This window comes from Lutra lutra, chromosome 13 (genome assembly GCF_902655055.1).
Source record: "Lutra lutra chromosome 13, mLutLut1.2, whole genome shotgun sequence".
NCBI classification, from domain to species: domain Eukaryota; kingdom Metazoa; phylum Chordata; class Mammalia; order Carnivora; family Mustelidae; genus Lutra; species Lutra lutra.
Window position 1 is genome coordinate 3,062,730 of NC_062290.1, and position 18,172 is coordinate 3,080,901.

Consider the following 18,172-nt stretch of genomic DNA (forward strand, 5'->3'; position numbering starts at 1 on the left):
TTTCTGCACAGGAGGCCCTCGTCACGGCTGTGTCCAGCGGCAGGGGATTCAGAGCTTCCAGCAGCACTCCCCAAAGCGGCTCACGCACCCTTTACCCCAGAACACAGCGGTCCTTCCCTCTGCCTTCATTAAGGGAGCCAGAAGTAGCACGTCCTGCTGCCATCCACGGGACACCAGGAGGTCCAGCATCTCCTTCTGTGTGTCTGTGACCCACCCACTCGTGTCTCTCTTGGTCTGTGCAGCTGGGATGACGGAGGCTTCTGTGCCCCACGCGTGGCTTAGCTCTGGTGTTACAAACCTACCTCTAACCTGTAAGCTGCTGCATTTATAGCTAACGTTCTTCTACTAAAATCTACAATTAATCAAAACCTCGATTTTCCCTCTCCTAGCTCTAACAGGACCAAAAACAAGCAAAAAATTCGTCGTAAAAGAAGGAAAATTTCTAAAACAAAAACAAACACACCCTGGCACATAGTGACCTCACCTGACACTGCTCAAATGTGGGCTGCTGTTCCAAATTTTGTTTTCATTCTTATCTGAGTAACTTTGTAAAAACATTACCTTATTTAGAAACAAACAAGAAAAGAAGGATTTTTGTTACTTCTTGTAACATTTCCATCTCTGGATGTTTTCTCTTTCTGAATACACCTGGCAATGACTCGGATGCCTCCAATGGGGTTCAGAGGCAAGTACGCACTCCCGCACGCCTCCAAACGCAGTCCTGGGGCCCACGTCCCCGAACCGCCTCAGTCCCCACATCAGGTTCAAGACCGTTCTCTCCCCTCAGAGCCTGTGTCACTGTCTCCCATCTCCCAAATCACAGAAAACAGATGCCAATCGATCCTTCTGCATTCTGACTGGTTTTTCTGAGTTGCTTTTAGAATTTTCTTTGCTCCTGCAATCAGAAATGTCACCAGAACTTGTGACTTGTGTTTTTAATCACCCCTCAACTAGCACTTGGTCGGTCTAGAGAGAGCTGTGCAGAACTGTCTCCCATATTTATTCCTGATCCTTCCCCTCCATCCCTTCTGTAGCAGAGGCGCACAGGGTTTCCAGGTCCGTCCTCCACAATCCACCTTCCCCAATGCTGCCGACCTTCCAGAAAGCCTCAGACCAAGTGTCCCTGGGTCAGGTAAGAGCAGGTAAAATAGACGGGCTTGAATTTCAGCCTACATACTGAGTATCTCACACAGCATCTTTAATTTCTAGATGCTAATGGTTTGATCTTCTCTTGAACAGGGTCTCTTCAATTACCAAATCTTTCAACATCTGGGGTAACGTTCATGTCCTTGCCTGATTCCTCTATGAACTCTGTGGGTCGGCCTTGTCCATGCTGGGGGTGCCGTGCGGCTCCCCGGTTAGCTCTCCCACGCTGTGCGATGGTCTCTCCTGCCATTAGCGCTCCTCACGTGCCTGCTGGTTCCCGGGGCTCCCGTGTTCCACGTAAGCCAGGGTCACAGCGTCAGTGGTTGGGAGCACCTCCTCAGGCCCAGGTGAGCCCTGGCGACTGGCGGGGGCTGCAGGGCGGCCAGGAGGTGAGTGAGCGGAGACCTCAGGAGGGCAGCTGGGACAGGGAAGCATCTAGGCAAGCAGTCTCTCCTCTTCGGCTGCAGCCAGCCCTGGTGGTGTCCAACCTGTGCAGATTCCAGAGCCTACCCAGGCAGTCACTGTTTGCACAGCCTCCTTTTCTCCTCAAAGTGGCAGAGTTCCCCAGCTCGGCTTAACTTTTACATAAATCTGTTCCAACATGCTTTAGGTCTCCCAGGAATTTCTAATGTTCTGGCCTGCCAATAGGATGAGGTAGGATGAACTTTCTAACCAGTAACAACAAAAACTGCCAATTTGGGGAAGTTACTTTTCATGCAAATTATGGTGACAGTACAATCCTCTCTCTGCTTCTGGTGGGGATACAGCCCTCCTTACGCAAAACTCGGCAATCTGCCGTCCTGGTGATTCCAGGGCCGAGAATTTATCTGAAAGTGGTGCAGAACCCAGCTGCCGTGCTCTGAGCCGAGTCTGTGACGGGAGTTTATAAAGCACGTTTCACCGCGCCTCCCCCCGCCCCCCGGATGCAGAAGCTCGTACCACACAGCTACTAGATCCATGAGAAATGTAGAAAATAGGACATGAAAAACTTGTGCACATATAAATACCCGCCGACAGGGAGAAAAAGGGCTTCTCAAACATTCGGTACAGTACCAGCAGCTGTGAGTAATCCTAGAGCGGCACTAGAAATACTTAGGTTGTCTTCCTCTGGGTTAACCTGTGCTTTCAAATTTTCCTATGATGACTTAAAAGCAGTTCATTTTTACAAGCATGTGAAGCACAATTTTTAATAAAGTAACTACTACTAAATTAATGCAATGAGTATCTTACTTCTGCAGGAAGCTAGATACAAAAACAGATTTACACATCTCCATGCTACCACTTCCGAACTTCACTTCTAGTGCCTGCATTTTAGTCAGGGGTAACGCTACTTGTGGAGCATCGTGTCCCTGGCGCTAAAGGAAGATGACGACTCATTAGCAGTCGGGCCGAAGAGACAGAGGCGACAGAGATCATTTTCCCCACAGCAGCACTGAAGGCAGACACAAGCACTTCAAGTGACACACTTGTGTTTCAAGTGGAACTCAAGCGCCCCAACTATGAGGACGGGACTCTGCCCGAGGCTCTCGCGGCCAAGGCTTACAGGAGAGTGCTCTAAAATGTCCTTACACGTGTTAAAATATCACGTATTATTTCATAGTAAGCGTGCACAAATATATGTTGTTTGTAAACTGATTTAAGTTCTTCCACCCTGCATCGACTGGGCGTTGAGGTTGGGAACTCCCCTGGGTAACGAGTGGTCCGCTCCGGTATCGTCTCAGAGTCTATCAGCAGGCAAAACGCTGATGATCACTGAAGCTGGCTGACAGGGCTCAGGACTTACTGTTACTCTATTTTTGTGGACATTTTAAATTGCTCATAACCAGAAAGGTTAAAAATTATATCCTAAACAAGTTCTTAGATTTTATTTTAATTGCAGGGTAACTGGGTGGCTCAGTCGGTTAAGCGGCTGCCTTCGGCCTGGGTCGTCATCCCAGAGTCCTGGGATCAAGCCCCATATCAGGCTCCCTGCTTGGTGGGGAGCCTGCTTCTCCCTCTCCGTCTGCTGCTCTGTCTACTTGGGCTCTGTCAAATAAATAAATTCTTTAAAAAAAATTTTTTTATTTTAATTGCTAATTGCTACTTTAGATAAAAATCAACAGAAACCATAATAAAAACTAAAGCTTATTTTCACATGCCAAAACAGTACATATGAAAGCAAATGAAAAGCAACGTCTCCGGTTCCTGGGGAAGGCGGCAGCAGACACGCCCTTGGGTCATCTCTGGGCGGTTCAAAGAGCAGCACACAGATGTGACACACAATGGAAACAGCTTCTCTAATTTTAAAATGAGGGCTCCCTGAATGTGGTGATGCTGACTCAGGTCCTCCCCGGACGCCCATGTTTTTAACCGCTCTCAATTTCCTGTATGTTCTCGTGACCACCTGCCAGGCTGACACACAGGGTGGCTGCAGACAGACGCCCAGACGCTTCGCTCTGGGGAGGTGGCTGGAACTGCCACCAAGTGCAAGGACAAGGGTGCCCCGAGTCACCACCCAAATGATTCACAGGTAAAGTACAGAAGCGAGGTGAACCCCTAGGATCACACTGCTCGCTCCTTCTCTCCAGAAGCCACCTCTGAAATGACTGGCTTCCGGGGCCACTGGGAGCTACTATCCGTCCGCAGGGACAGTGGATGGGGCCGGCCCCTCAGCAACCACTCTCACTGCTCAGCTCCCCGATGAGCCTGAGAGGAGCCGCAGGCAGGCGGACGGCAACCCGGAGCACGTGCGGAAGCCCACGCCAGCCCCAGAGACCCGAGTCCACAATCCCAGACCTTCTAACCTAACGGGCTCCCGGGCTCTCTACCCCAGGCACCGCAGCTGGGGAGCACGATTCAGATCCAACACTCATGTCTACGCGTCCACGTTCCCAACAAGGTGAGCTGCGAATGCAGGGGGCATTTCTGTACCTCACTCATCACTTTCAACGCTTCGAGTAAGTTCTGACCCGACCACGCTATTCGCTCTGCCATCCACAAAGGAAATTCTGTGTTGGAAGACCGTCCACCATTTAGCCAGACTCCCTAAGTGCCCGAGACCCACCCCCTAACAGCCCCCCAGGACTGGAAGATCTTACTTTGGTAGCCAGCAGTTACAGGGGCCACACTTGCTCAAATTCCAACCACCACAAGTCTGCTGTGAACCAGCAAGTGCCTGTCTCACGCCACGTACGTTGTTGTATAAACAACTCCTGCCCCTCTTCCTCTACTCTATTTAGTACCGTCCTAGAAAAGCAGTTCCCTTACTGTTTTCCAGCACATTTCAGCATAAAATACTGATTAAACCAAAGTGACTGTCTTTTCACAAGATGCCACCAGCAAAGAGAAGAAAAAGCTGCTTTTCTGGGATGTGCTGCTTAACACAAGTTCTGTGGCAGAACCGCCACTGCGCGCTCAACAGGAGAGAAAAACAGCCTCGAGCATCTGTCTTCCACCCAAATCGCACCGGGTTCTCAGGTTACTCCGTCTACACGCGAACAGCTGCCCACAGAAGCCTCCCAGAGCCGAGGGCCTTGCAAACGCTGCCCACTTCCTGGTGTGGAGAGCAGTTCCTCACAAGCTGAGGAAGACGTCGTCTCGGTTTTGATGGGCTCAAGTCAGGCAGCACCAGGCTCCATGCTCAACTAGGCCGCGTGCTCCCCGCGGACACCAGCACTCTGCAGACGGGCCGCGAACACGCTCCCTGCGCCGGCACCGGGTAGGCGCCGTGAGGCCTCTGTGCGTTAAAGGACTCCGGGTTCCTTGACAGCGCTGCCACCCAGGGACTTGAGGAAGAGGAGGAGGGCGTTTCTCTCCGTCCTCGTCACTGTCAGTGACTAACGTCTTAAACAGAAAAGTGCTCTCCGGAAATCTCTCTACTCAGTGCATAAAAGCCCCAGCCCATTCTCTAAATGCACGTCAGGGGCAATACACCAAAACCCAGAAGCAGAAATGCATTCCACGATGCCAACAAGGGGAAGGAAGCAGCAGATTCCCACCTCAAAACCGGAAACACAACTACGACAGGTGAACTAACCTCAGAGGCCGCCCAATCGTACCTTCCCTTCAAAATCCGCCGCTGACCCTTGAACAAAGCGGACTGGGGCACTGAACCCCATGTAGTCGAAAATCTGGGTGTAACTTCGGACTCCCTCAAACTTTAACAGCTTGGCTGGAAGCCTTACTGATACCCAGAACAGTTAGCTAGCCTCTACTCCACACAGCGTTCTTACCCCCAGCAGCCTGGAGAACAGTGTTACGAGCACAGTCCTAAGGAAGACAACACACACACACACACGCGCGCGGCATGGTCCCGCGTTTACAGAAATAAATGCAGGTGTGCGTGGACCCGTGCAGTTCTGGCCCAGGCTGTTTGCTGCGACGCATTTCCCAAATCACCTCCGACGAAACCAGGAGACGCCGGTCACCAACTTGTTCCCAAAATGCAGTGAGGGGCCCGGCCACCAGGAGGCACGGAAGCTTTTTCCATTTACTGGAAAAGCAGAAACAAGCCACCGCTACATGATTTCTGGGCGCCAAGGTGCTCCAACACAGTAGACCCGAGTCCCCGCCGGCACGCGTCTCCTGAGTGTCCCTGGGGCTCCCTCCAGCAGGCAGAGGCGTCCACACGTGGGGTTCCCGCTCAGCCCCCCTAGACTGAGGCATGGGTCAGTCCTGCGTGCCTGACTCGCTTGCCGGAGGCCCACAGTGGAGGCGGGCATGGCTCCAGGCCTTCTTTTCCATGTGCTTTCCATAAACATGGCACTTGTGGAGAGGGCCCGTCCTGGTGCACGTCAGCGTTCTTAGGCCCGGTAAGCGCGGGGCCAGGCAGATGGGAGGAGCGTGCCGAGGCGCCCAGCTGAGCCACCAGTTCCCGCTTCGCGCCAGCTCCCGGGTAGAGGCCCCACCAGAGGCGGTGAGCAACGGTCACTCATAGTGCCTTGTGCAGACCTGCGCGTCCTCGGTGTTTGCGTCCGACCGCCTTCGGATGTGTGCAGAGGTGAGAAGACACGGGCCAACGGGAGCAGCCTTCCCTTTCTTTCCGGCTCCCTCTGGCTACAGAGTACCTGGGTCACAGCCCTCTACTCTCTCAACGGAACGAGCACCAGGTCAAGCTCCGCACACGGGAGCGCACAGGGGTCAGACGCCTTTAGCCGGTACACACACCAACAGCCCAGTTTTAAAATCGGGTGTTTATTCCTTGTGCTCTGAGAGGGGAAACCACCAGCACCTCGGAAGCAGGAGTTAATGGATGACCACGGTGCTGCAGGTGAGGCTCGTGAAATCCTTGCACAAACCCAACAAGGCCCAAAATCCTAACGAAAGGACCTTCCGGTCCTACCCGGCAATGTGTAAAATGGCTAAAATTGAATGCGCATTACATCCTTAAAGCCAATCATTTTTAACGGATTGGCAAAATTTATTTTGCATGAACTGTTCCGGTCCTGCAAAGTTAACATGTCCCTTGCCTCTCTTCCACTGTAGTTACGTTTCTAGCATTACCTACTATTTAAGGCCTGTATTTGTTTGGTTACCTTCCGCTTAGACCGTGGCACGGTTTACCACACACGGTAATGCTATGGTAGGATAACGAGGGGAGACAGTAACATGAATTACCACGTCCCTGGACGTGGCAGAAGCATGAAGGTAAGGGGCAAATTCACGGAATCTGGAAAATGCTTTCTCAAACCTCAGGGACACATACACTCACCTCAACGTCACACCTTTCTATTCCAGGTCATTTCTTGAACTACACATGGCAGGTATTTACACGTCCACATGTGCCCTGAAACAGGAGGCACGTGTGCACTGACCAACGACCATTACCAACAGGCGCCTCGTGCTCTTCAGCCCCACAGGTGGTGGCTGCGTGCTCCCGAGCCTCTCAGTATGAATAATTTGGAAAGAAAGGCTATAATGAGAGGCTCAGGATGTGCTAGCTGGGGTCAAAGGGTCTCTTCCAGAGTTAACGGTCTACAATTAAGACTCAAAACAATAAGAACTGGTTCGTTAGAGCAATGTCCGTGGTGCGACAGCAGCAAACCAGAACCTGGTGGGTACTTGTGAAATCTATTCAATGTAATTCAGTATAAGCACAGTATTGTCATTTAAGTATCCCAATTTTCTTTTTAAATGTAACTATATCATACACAAAGATTTAAGGGAGAAAAAGTGGCTTCTTTACTCTGGTACCTACAGAATTTAGGATTTATAACATACTGGTCACTTAAAATACATGGCTTTTTAATTATCTTTCAACATGCGTATGTGTTCCCTAAATTACCAGCTTTTCATTTATTTGAAAATGTTATAAAGCGGTGAGCGAGTGCACCTGTCAGCATGCTCGCCAGACCCTCAAGCACGAGCAAAAGCCTCTGTCCACAAGGAGCTCCTTGTCCAGCAGATCGGAGACTGAGGAAAGAACTTGGATGCCAAGAGCGTACAGCCCTTCCAAGGAGAGGAGCAGGAGGGCTCACCACGCGCCTGCCTCCCTCAGTGGACACCTCCTGCCATCAGTCCAGCCCCTCGGAGCTGGAGGGGAAATCATGACCCAGAGGCTTTAAGAGGTGGATGGACAGGCCTAGGCAGCCATAGGCCAGGCCAAGGACAAGGGAGAAAACATGCAGTGAGGCAAGACCTTCTCAACCCAGGGGAGAGGGCATCACGCTGCGTCTCAGACCCTACGTCACCCACGGTGACAACCCGCTATCTAAAAGCAAGTTTCAGGGGTGCTTACTTGTGGGACGTCCTTTTCTTCATCATACTTGCAGACACACCAGCATGGCCTAAAAGAGAAGTGAATATAAGTCAATAAAAACTGGATAGAAAATACTTCAGAACTTGGAAAAAATTAACTTCTGAAAACCACCGCATAAAGCATGAAATGAAAATAAACCATAAACAAGCCAACATGTAGAATGCCATCTGTTTATCTAATTCTTAAAAAAGAGATAAAAGGAGTTCTGGGAAGATAAAATGACAGGACAACAGCTCATCTCCCCAGATCACCCTTAAAAAACCACCCCAAACCACATGGACAAAAACCAAAGAAGTAAGCAACGATCTAGCCATAAAGTATGACGCATCTGGGGGTAGGAAGGCGTCTGAACGGTGTTCAAAGTCCGCTGAGACACCTCTTTGGACCCGTGTGGTAAAAACCAGAGATGGCTCCTCAGCAGGAAGGCTGAAGGAGCCCCAGGAATCAAAGCTGCTACAGCCCATCTGGGCATCTGAGGATGGGAACAAACTCAGAAGGCAGCGACAGGGTCACGACGCACCACAGCTCATCCCCAACGCAGAGCGGCAGACTGGACCCCTCACCCCCGTGGGTTATCACCAGACAACGTAAGTAACAGACAAAGATATTAAAAGTGCTGTAATAAACATGCTCACATATTTAAAGGAAGACACACACAACACTTAAAAATGAAGAAAGAAAGGACTGGAATGAAACTGGTGGAAAACACAGGGTCTGAAATGAAGATCAGCGAACATGGTGAGCCACGGACCAGATCCCACAAAGACCAGTTCCACGACAGTGAGGAAGAACAGGGACAGGAACGGCCTCGGTGGCTGAATGCAGAGTAAACTGCACCTATGACAGAGAGGACGGCAAGGGAAAGAAGAAACAACTCTGGAAGAAGCAACGGCAGTGGGCCCTCCAGATGTGCTAAGTATGCAACCTCACGGCCCACGAGCTCACCGACACCAAAGACAACCATGCCAGAGCACGTCCTCATCCCATCTCTGAAAACCAGCAACCAATAATAAAAGACTTTTAAAAGTTCCTGACAATGCATCACACATTAAATGTAGGGAAATAAAGGCAATACTGACTCCAGATTCATTGTCAGAAACAGCGGAGCCATACAGAAAACAGTGGGGTGAACCTGTGGACTCAGCACACGTCCAGCCCCGGCAGCTCCCAGGCCAACGGAACAGAGAACCATGGCGAGCACAGACCCCACACGCACCAACTCAGAGACGAGATGGAAAGGACGGCACAGTGGCTAACACCGCACAAGTTAACTTCAAGACAAAGTCACTGAGGTGCAAGACGACATTCAAGATGGTAAGAGCCAAAGAACCAAAAAGCCCCTACATTTCACCCCAGCCTGAACATGTGTGGACCTCGTCCCAGAACAGTGAAGGACACAAGCAAAACCGGACGGGGCCAGCAGGACGGAATCACCCACAATCACATGCACCCATCTGAGCTCCTCCCTCCGTAATGGACATAACGCATGGGCAGAAAATCGGCAGAGACACGGAAGACCCAAACTCCACAGACAGCCAACACATACTTTTTCCCAAGTTCACATGAGACGTTCACCCACACTCCATCTGCTCCTTGTAACACAAACCCTCCATGCACTTAAAACAACATGAAATCATAAGAAGTTTGTGCTTTGGCCACATGAGAAACGAGAAATAAATAGTAGCTGGAAATGCCTGTGTTTTTTAAAATTAAATAACAATCTTCCAGAAGTCCACAGTTCAAAGACAAAACCACCATGAAACTGGATCTTGAAAAACAAACAAATGGAAACACAATCCGTGGAATGCAGCAAACACGGTACTTACTACAGTGATCAAAATTCACACTGAGCAGCAAAAATAAACAGAAAACAAAGACTCTCTGACCACAGGCTCAGCATGGTGGTTCCCCAGACCGAAGGCAGGCAGGTTATCCACAAAGTTCTCTCTCCTTGGCCTTACATGGAAGAGTGTGATGTAAACACACATTTCCTTCCCAGTATCCCATTCACAACTGTCAAGTTAAGTGAACAGGGGTAGAGATGGCCGACTGGTCTTTGCAGGATGATCTGTCACTATTCCCAGGTGACAGCGCAGGGCCGCCCTCCTTCCACACGCAGCCAGCTCAGGGATGACAGGAGGGCACAGCCTAGAAAGAGGGCAGAGTCCCCCGGAGCGCTGTGGAACATGGCAAGGCTTGGGGTAGAAGATGAGGAGAGACATGCACACAGACAGGAAGAACTCGCTCAGGGTCTGCTGGGCCTGCCCCAGACGTCAGTGCGCCCTCCCCTCCCATGCGAGGACACCGGGCCAGGACAGCAGACTCTGCATCTGGGCTGCCCTGGCCCGCAAGTCCCCATGCGTCCTCATGGAGCTCTCGTCCCCAGCTGGAGGGGCCCCTGGCAGAAACCATCTGCTAGTGATCACTCAGGAAACGCCTCCATGGCGGGCGTGCTGTCGGACGAGCAGCCGTTTATGAAATGATCCCCGAGCCACACGGATGAAGGGAAAGCACGGGTGTCCTCATGGAAACTGAGGGCATCACGGTCACTATGCGGGAACAAGAGGCTACCAAGAGGGAAGGCAAAGAGCTCCTGAAAACTGAACGCCACGAAGGGGAGAACAAGCTATTTCTGTGCTGCACCCCAACAAACAGAAGCTGAACTGGCGAAGAGTCAACCAGTCTCCTTCGGCTGGTCAGAGCCGCCAAGTCCCAGCAAACCCCCGCCCCGAGCCGGGGGCCACCCGCGGGCACGGACCACGCCAGCTCAGCAGGAAAGGCCGAGCAGCAACTGCCCAGCGGCCGGGGCCTCGGGGTGGATAAGGCTGGGATGAAGCCTCCGGCCACCAATCGTGCCAAGGGGAAGCAGGGCACCAACGCGCTGGCACGTCTCACGTCCAGGAACGCTGCCGGGTTCTCCAGGAAGAGAGAAAAACCCCCTCCTGCCTCCAGCAGCAGGAGGGGGAAAGTCCCCGTTCAGAAATCCAGCGAAGCGCTCAGTTCGCAGCAAGGCCTGCCCTCAAGAGCTCCGCCTCGGCCTGGCTCAGAGCCCAGCGGGCCTGAGGGAAGGGGAATTCGAAGCGCAGCCGCCATCCGGTCGCCCTGCGGGAGGAGGTGGCCCGCGGCACAGACACGTGAGAGCACATGCTACAGGCGCCCGACACAGCCCGCGTCTCAGCCACACGGCACCGCACGCTGGAAAGCAAACAACGTGGTGTGAAGAGACAGCGAGCACCTGGCCCAGACTCCGGTAAGACAGGGATGGTGGGACCATGAGACCAAGAGTACTGAGTAACTATCAGTAACGAGCTAGGGGCTCTACCCAAAAAAAAAAAAAAAAAAAAAAAAAAAGTATTCACCATGTGAGAAAAGATGAGTAATGTAAACAGAAAAATTAAAAGACATGGCAGAGCTCAAACACCGTTACGGAACTGAAGAATGTGTCTGGGGAACTCACGATGGAGAAAGCAAAATCATGGCAAGTGCTTGATTAAAAACCACAAAGGGCAGGGAAAGTGAAGAGGGAAAAGGAAGAAAGGACAGGGCAAGAACAGAGAGACAGTAAGAAACCGGCCGACATTAATCCAGCAATCACCAGAGGCCGCTGAGAACACTCGCCGAGCTTCAGGACATGCCAAAAGAAACCTCCAAACCTGAAAAGCAAAGAGAAAAAAGACAAAAACAGGAAAAAACAAATCAAAATAACCAAGGACCATGGGACAACTACAAAGACGTAACATGTGCAATGGGAATGCCAGGAAGAAGGAGACAAAGGAACAGAAGAAGTATTAGAAGCAATAATGACTAATGATTTCCCCAAACTAAGGTCAAACACTAAACCAGAGATCCAGAAGTTCAGAGAATGCCAAGCAGGATAAATGCCCCCAAAACCACATATAAGGACACAAAGAAAAACTCCTGACAGAGCCAGAGGAAAAACACCTTATGTACAAAGGAACAGGGCAGGAATTATATCCAACGTCTCCTCAGAAATCAAGCATGCAGAGAGAAGAGTGAAATACCTGAAGTGTTGGGGAAAAAATTAAAAACCTAGAATTTTATATTCTGTTACCCTTCAAGAGTGAAGGAGAAGACTTGCTCAAACAAGCAAAAGGTGAAAGAATTTGCTGCCAGGAGACCTGCACTGTAAGAAATGGGAAAAGAAATTCTTCAGAGAAAAGAAAAATACAGCTGAGAAACTCAAATCTACAGAAAGATCATTAGAGATGGAATCAGTGAAGATAAAACAAAAACTTCTATTTTGATTATTCTTAACAGAACTGGTAACATTTGTTCAGAATACTAGCAACAACATATCAGATGATTATAGCTTACTTATAAGTGAACTGGATGAGTTACGAATGTGTATCCTGCCAACTCTAGGGCAGTCTCTTAAAAAAAAAAAAACAAAAGAACGGGGCACCTGGGTGGCTCAGTGGGTTAAAGCCTCTGCCTTCGGCTCAGGTCATGATCTCAGAGTCCTGAGATCGAGCCCCACGTAGGGCTCTCTGCTCAGCAGGGAGCCTGCTTCCCCCTCTCTCTCTCTGCCTGCCTCTCTGACTACTTGTAATCTCTGTCAAATGAATAAGTAAAATCTTAAAAAAACAAAAACAAAAACAAAACGAACAAGGGCAATGAATAGAGAACAGTAATAAATACAGCAGATATTAATCCAATAATCACCTTAATATCAACGGTCTAAATACACCAATTAAAATATCAAGACTGTCACAGTGGCACAAAAAACAAGACCATATTGTACACTGTCCACAAGAAATCCACCTTAAAGATCTATTTAGATTAAAAGCAGACAGAAGGATGGGGTGCCTGGGTGGCTCAGTGGGTAAAAGCCTCTGCCTTCGGCTCAAGTCATGATCCCAGAGTCCTGGGATCGAGCCCCACATCGGGCTCTGCTCAGCAGGGAGCCTGCTTTCTCCTCTCTCTCTCTGCCTGCCTCTCTGCCTACTTGAGATCTCTGTCAAATGGATGAATAAAATCTTTAAAAATAAATAAATAAATAAATAAAAGTAGTAAGAAGGAAAAAGATACACCATGCTAACACGGATCAAAAGAAATGAGAGTACCTATATTAATTTCAGAGAGATTCCAGAGCAGGGAAGTCACCAGGGAAAAAATATATATATTATGATAAAGATAAATCCTTAGCAATAATAATCCTTAACATGTGTGTCTCACAACAAAACATCAAACTAAGGAAGGCAAAACTGTTAGAACTACCAAGAGAAACTGATAAATCCATTATCACAGTTGGATACTTCAATAACCCTCTATCAGAAATGGACACCCAGCAGGCAGAAAATCAGTGAAGACACAGTCAAACCCAAAACCACCACTAATCAAATGGATATAACTGACATCAACAGACTACTTTATCCAACAACATTCTAGACCATAAAATACACCTTAATACATTTAAAAGAATAGAAATCCTGCGACAGCTCTCAAACCACAATAAAATCAAACTAACATCAATAACAGAAAAATAGCTGGAAAATCCCCAAATACTCAGAGATTAAACAACACACTTCTAAATACATAGTTCAAAGAAGAAATTTCAAGACAAATTAAAAAATGTTTTGAAGTAAATAAAAATGGAAATACAATCTACAAAATTTGTGGGATGCAGGGAAAGCAGCACGTAGAAAGAAATTTATACCACTGAATGCATGCATTGGAAAAGAGGAAAGATCTAAAATAAAAAAAATCTAAGCTTCTATCTTAGGAAATTAAAAGAGGAAACCATATTAAATGCAAAGTAAGCAAAAGATGTTATAAAGATTGGGGCGCCTGGGGCTCAGTGAAGTGTCTGCCTCTGGCTCAGGTCATGATCTCAGGATCCTGGGACTGAGCCACATATTGGGCTCCCTGCTCAGAGGGAAATTTGCTTCTCCCACTCCCTCTCCCTCTGCCTCCTGCTCTCCCTGCTTGAGCTCTCTCCATCAAATAAGCAAATAAAATCTTTAAAAAAAAATGTTATTAAAAATTCTAACAGAAATCAGTAATATTTTAAAAAGAAAATCAACAGAAAAAAAAATCAATGAAATCAAAAGCTCATCCTTTGAAAAAATCAAAATTGATAAATCTCTAACCAGGATAACTAACAAGAAAAAAGACACAAATCAGTAACGTGAGAAATCAAAGAGGAGACATCACTACAGACCCCATATATAAGACAGGTATGAGGAAAACTGATGAAAGAAATCAAAGAACAACTATCTAAATGGAGAGATATTCCACATTCACAGACAGACTCAGTACTGTCAAGATGTCAATTCTTCCCACATGTTGCTGGGTGGCTCAGTCAGTTAAGCATCTGCCTTCAGCTCAGGTCATGATCTCAGAGCCCCAGGATCAAACCCCACATGGGGCTCCCTGCTCAGCCCACAGCCTGCTTCTCCTCTCCCTCTGCCTCTGCCCCTCCTCCCCTCATTCTCTCTCTTTCACCCTCACTCATTCTTTCTCAAATAAATACATAAAATCTTAAAAAGAAAAAAAAAAGGGGGGGTCAGTTCTTTCCAACTGGATCTACAGATTCGATGCAATCCCAATCCAAATCCTAGTGAATTATTTTGTGGATATCAACAAACCAGTTCTAAAGTTTATAGGGAAAAGCAAAAGATCCACAACAGTCAACACAATATTGAAGGAGGAGAACAAAGTTGGGAACTGACACTACCGGACTTTAAGACATACTATAAAACTACACTAATCAAGACAGCATGGTATACTGGCTAAAGAATAGACAAGCAGATCAAATGGGGAACCCTAGAAAAGACCCACATATGGTCAACTGATCTTTGACAAAGGAGCAAAGGCAATAAATTGGAGAAAAGATAAAGTCTTTTTGATAAATAGTGCTGGAATGACTACACATTCACCTGCAAAAAAATAAATTTAGACAGAGACCTTACATCCTTCACAAAAATTAACTGGATGGATCATAGACCTAAATGCAGAGTGCAAAACTATGAAACTTCTCTAGAAGTTAACATAGGGAAAAAACCAAATGACCTTGGTTACATTGATGACTTTTTAAGATAATACAATGGCACAATCTATGAAAGAAGTGAACTGATAAGCTGGATTTCATTAAATTTAAAAGCTTCTGCTCTGTGAAAGACACTATCAAGAAAATGAGAATCTGGCTGTATGTGCTTGGCTGAGAAGCCAATGGAGTGAAACTACCATCTGTGGGATTATGACTGAATGCCTCTAAGTCCGAATCCTGCCCATTGGAATGACAGGGAAGCCCTGAGGAGCCTTGGCTGGCCTCAGATAGCCAACCCCACTGTCCCCACCAGCAGCCGACTGCATTTAGGGACCAGGATCCGGTGTAGAGGGCCTGTCGTCCCCGGGGAAACAGGCGCGGCTGGAAAGGGGGCCATCCCCTTGCCAGTCACGCAACACACATTAGTGGGGAACCTGGTGCTAAACCATTCACAGACAACCTGCTTCTAGGTCAGGGTTTCATACGTAGCAGAGCAGCTCCCTTGCTGTGATCTACTGAAAGTCAGCCCTAGTCATAGGGGTTTTTAATTCTAAAATAAAATTTTTTAAAAAGGAAAGACAACCAGAAGAAAAAAATACCTGGAAAACATACCTGATGAAGGACTGTTAATCCAAAACATACAAAGAACTCTTAAAATTCAAACAGAAAACCACCTGATTCAACATGGGCCAAAGAGCATAACACAAAATGGCAAAAAACATGTATGAAAAGATGCTCTACACATCATAATGTCATCAGGAAAATGCAAACTAAAAACAATGAGATACCACTCCACATCTAACAGAATAGCCAAAATCGAGAACACTGGCAACACCAAACAGAGCAGAGGATAAAGAGCAACAGGAACTCTCTTTCGTGGCTGGAGGGAATGCACACTGGTGCAGCTGTGTTAGAAGACAGTCTGGTGGTTTCTTACAAATCATACTCTTACCGTATGATCTAGCAATTACAGTCTTTGGTATTTACCCAAAGAAGCTGGAACCAGTCCGCAGAAAAACCTGCCCGCAGATGTATATAGCAGCTTTATTTATAATTCCCTAAACTTGGAAGCAACCAAGACACCCTTTAGTGGGTGACTGGATAAATAACAATGGTATATCCACAAACTGAGTGTAACTCAGTACTGGAAAGAAGCAAGCTATCAAGTCATGGAACAGCATGGAAGAACTCAAGTGCATATTGCCAAGTGAGGAGGCCAATCTGAGAAGGCTACATAAAATTCCACTCTCTGACATTCCAAGAAAGGCATAACAATAAATACAGTAAAAGGTCAGTAGCTACCAGGGGTTGGGGGAGAGAGGAATGAAGAGCTGAAGAACAGCGGTCTTTCAGGAAGTAAAACTACTCTGATACCAAAATGGTGGATTTAAGTGATTCTACATTTGTCAAACCCAGAGAATGTACAATACCAGGAGTGAATCTTAAGATAAACAATGGACTGTGGGACGTGTCCAATGCAGATGCATCCACTATAACAAATGTACTCTCTGGTGGGGGCTACTACTTGTATGGAAAGCTGAGGGAAGGGCACCAGGAGTACATGAGAACCACACATGCTGCTCAATTTTGCTGTGAACTTAAAACGGCTTTAAGAAAATAAAGTCCTGGGGCGCCTGGGTGGCTCAGATGGTTAAGCATCTGCCTTTGGCTCAGGTCATGATCTCAGGGTCCTGGGATCGAGCTACACATGGGGTTCCCGACTCAGCGGGGAGTCTGCTTCTCCTTCTTAATCTGCCTCTCCCCCTGCTTGTGCACGCTCTCTCAAATAAATTTTTTTTAAAAATCTTTAAGAAAAATGAAGTCCTTTTTTTAAGTCCTTAAAAAAAAAAAAAATAGGTATTAGATCTATTCTTTCACTGACACTGAGCTAGACAACCAGAAAGCAATACTAGCAAAGTGGAGGTAAAAGGACTTTGAACACAGACTTCCATACCCAGCTAAATTACCAACTGAGGATACAGACATTTACATTCACATATAGGCTTAAAAATTACATCTCCCACAAATATCTGGAAGTTACTGGAGAATATTCTTCAGAAAACAAGTGAGAAAAAGATTCATACACACGCAGGATCCAAGAAACCAAAAACATAAGCTAGCACCACAGAAGTCCAGCATGACTTCTGCAACAGGAGCGGAGACCCACATGGATGCGAACAAGAGGCCAGGGACTGAAGGAAAGTCCTCTCCCCGAAGCTGGCACTACACAGTGGCAAGTTTAAAAAATAACTCCTACCACAGACAAAGTAACTCTGACTTTAACAGAGCTTCTAAAAGTAGAAGAAAATCAGGAGAGTAAAGAACAGAAAAAGGAAGGCCAAAGAGGCCTTACAGGATATGATATTATCTCACACATGGAACTACACTGAGACTCCTTTCTTGCCCATCTGATGATATACTACAGCGGCAAGACCAGCGGGGAGAGACACTAACAGACCGCCTGCTGGTAAGAGGCTAAAACAGTGCAAAGCCCATGAATACCTCCCAGAATTACATACGCATTTAAGATCTGATTCAGGTCGCCTAGAAATCCTTCCGAATGACAATACACGGGCAGGACAAACATACAAGTGTATTCACTGCAGTCATCATGTCTAATACAGACACAACTTTAATGCCCAAGTAACTGACCTCCGAACACGTGGGCATGAATAGCGTTCGGCTGCAAAGAGGGGGAAGGAGGCACGCTACAGCCTGCTGAGGAGAGGTCGCCAACACACACTGTCCCGTGAACTGCACCCTGACATCAGTTTGTCATTGAAAATGGGTGGCATCACTCATCTGAGGATCACAGACTTTCCACAGAAAACAGAACAAGATCCTTTACTAGGTACTACATCTATTTGTTGATTGAAATGTGAAAAAAAATAGAGCCATAATTTATAAAATAAACTGTTCTATGACTCACAAAAGTTATTTAAACTGTACTAAACCAAGATGGCTAAGAAAAACTACCTTCCCTCAAGCTGTTTGAAAGCGGCTCACTCAGAGACGCCTGTTCCAAAACACTCCTGCCTCCTTTTACTGAGCCTCGCTTTACCCAGCTTTGCAAATACCACGCTTTTGACAAACTGAAGGTCTCTGACAACCTGGCATCAAGAAAATCTACAGCGTCATTTTTCCCACAGTGTTTGCTCACTTCGTGTCTCTGTGCCACATTTTGGTAATTCTCGCAATATTGCAAACTTCTCATTATTACAATATTTATCACAGTGTTCTGTGATCAGTGCTTGCAACTCACTGAAAGCTCAGAAGATGGT

The 18,172-nt window shown here is 47.5% G+C and overlaps 1 protein-coding gene across 7 annotated transcripts in view; it reads right to left on the reverse strand.

The window, feature by feature from the left end:
* Positions 1-18,172, reverse strand: part of SPIN1 (spindlin 1) — a 78,458-nt gene that overhangs the window by 15,369 nt on the left and 44,917 nt on the right. For 4 of the 7 annotated variants that reach the window (XM_047698714.1, XM_047698713.1, XM_047698715.1 and 1 more), the window contains 2 exons: positions 7,862-7,910; positions 2,442-2,443 (listed from right to left, as the gene is read on the reverse strand). In XM_047698714.1, the coding sequence (XP_047554670.1) occupies positions 2,442-2,443; positions 7,862-7,910 (51 nt within the window). The remainder of the gene's footprint in view (positions 1-2,441; positions 2,444-7,861; positions 7,911-18,172) is intronic. The other 3 variants (XM_047698717.1, XM_047698712.1, XM_047698718.1) reach the window with 1 other exon arrangement.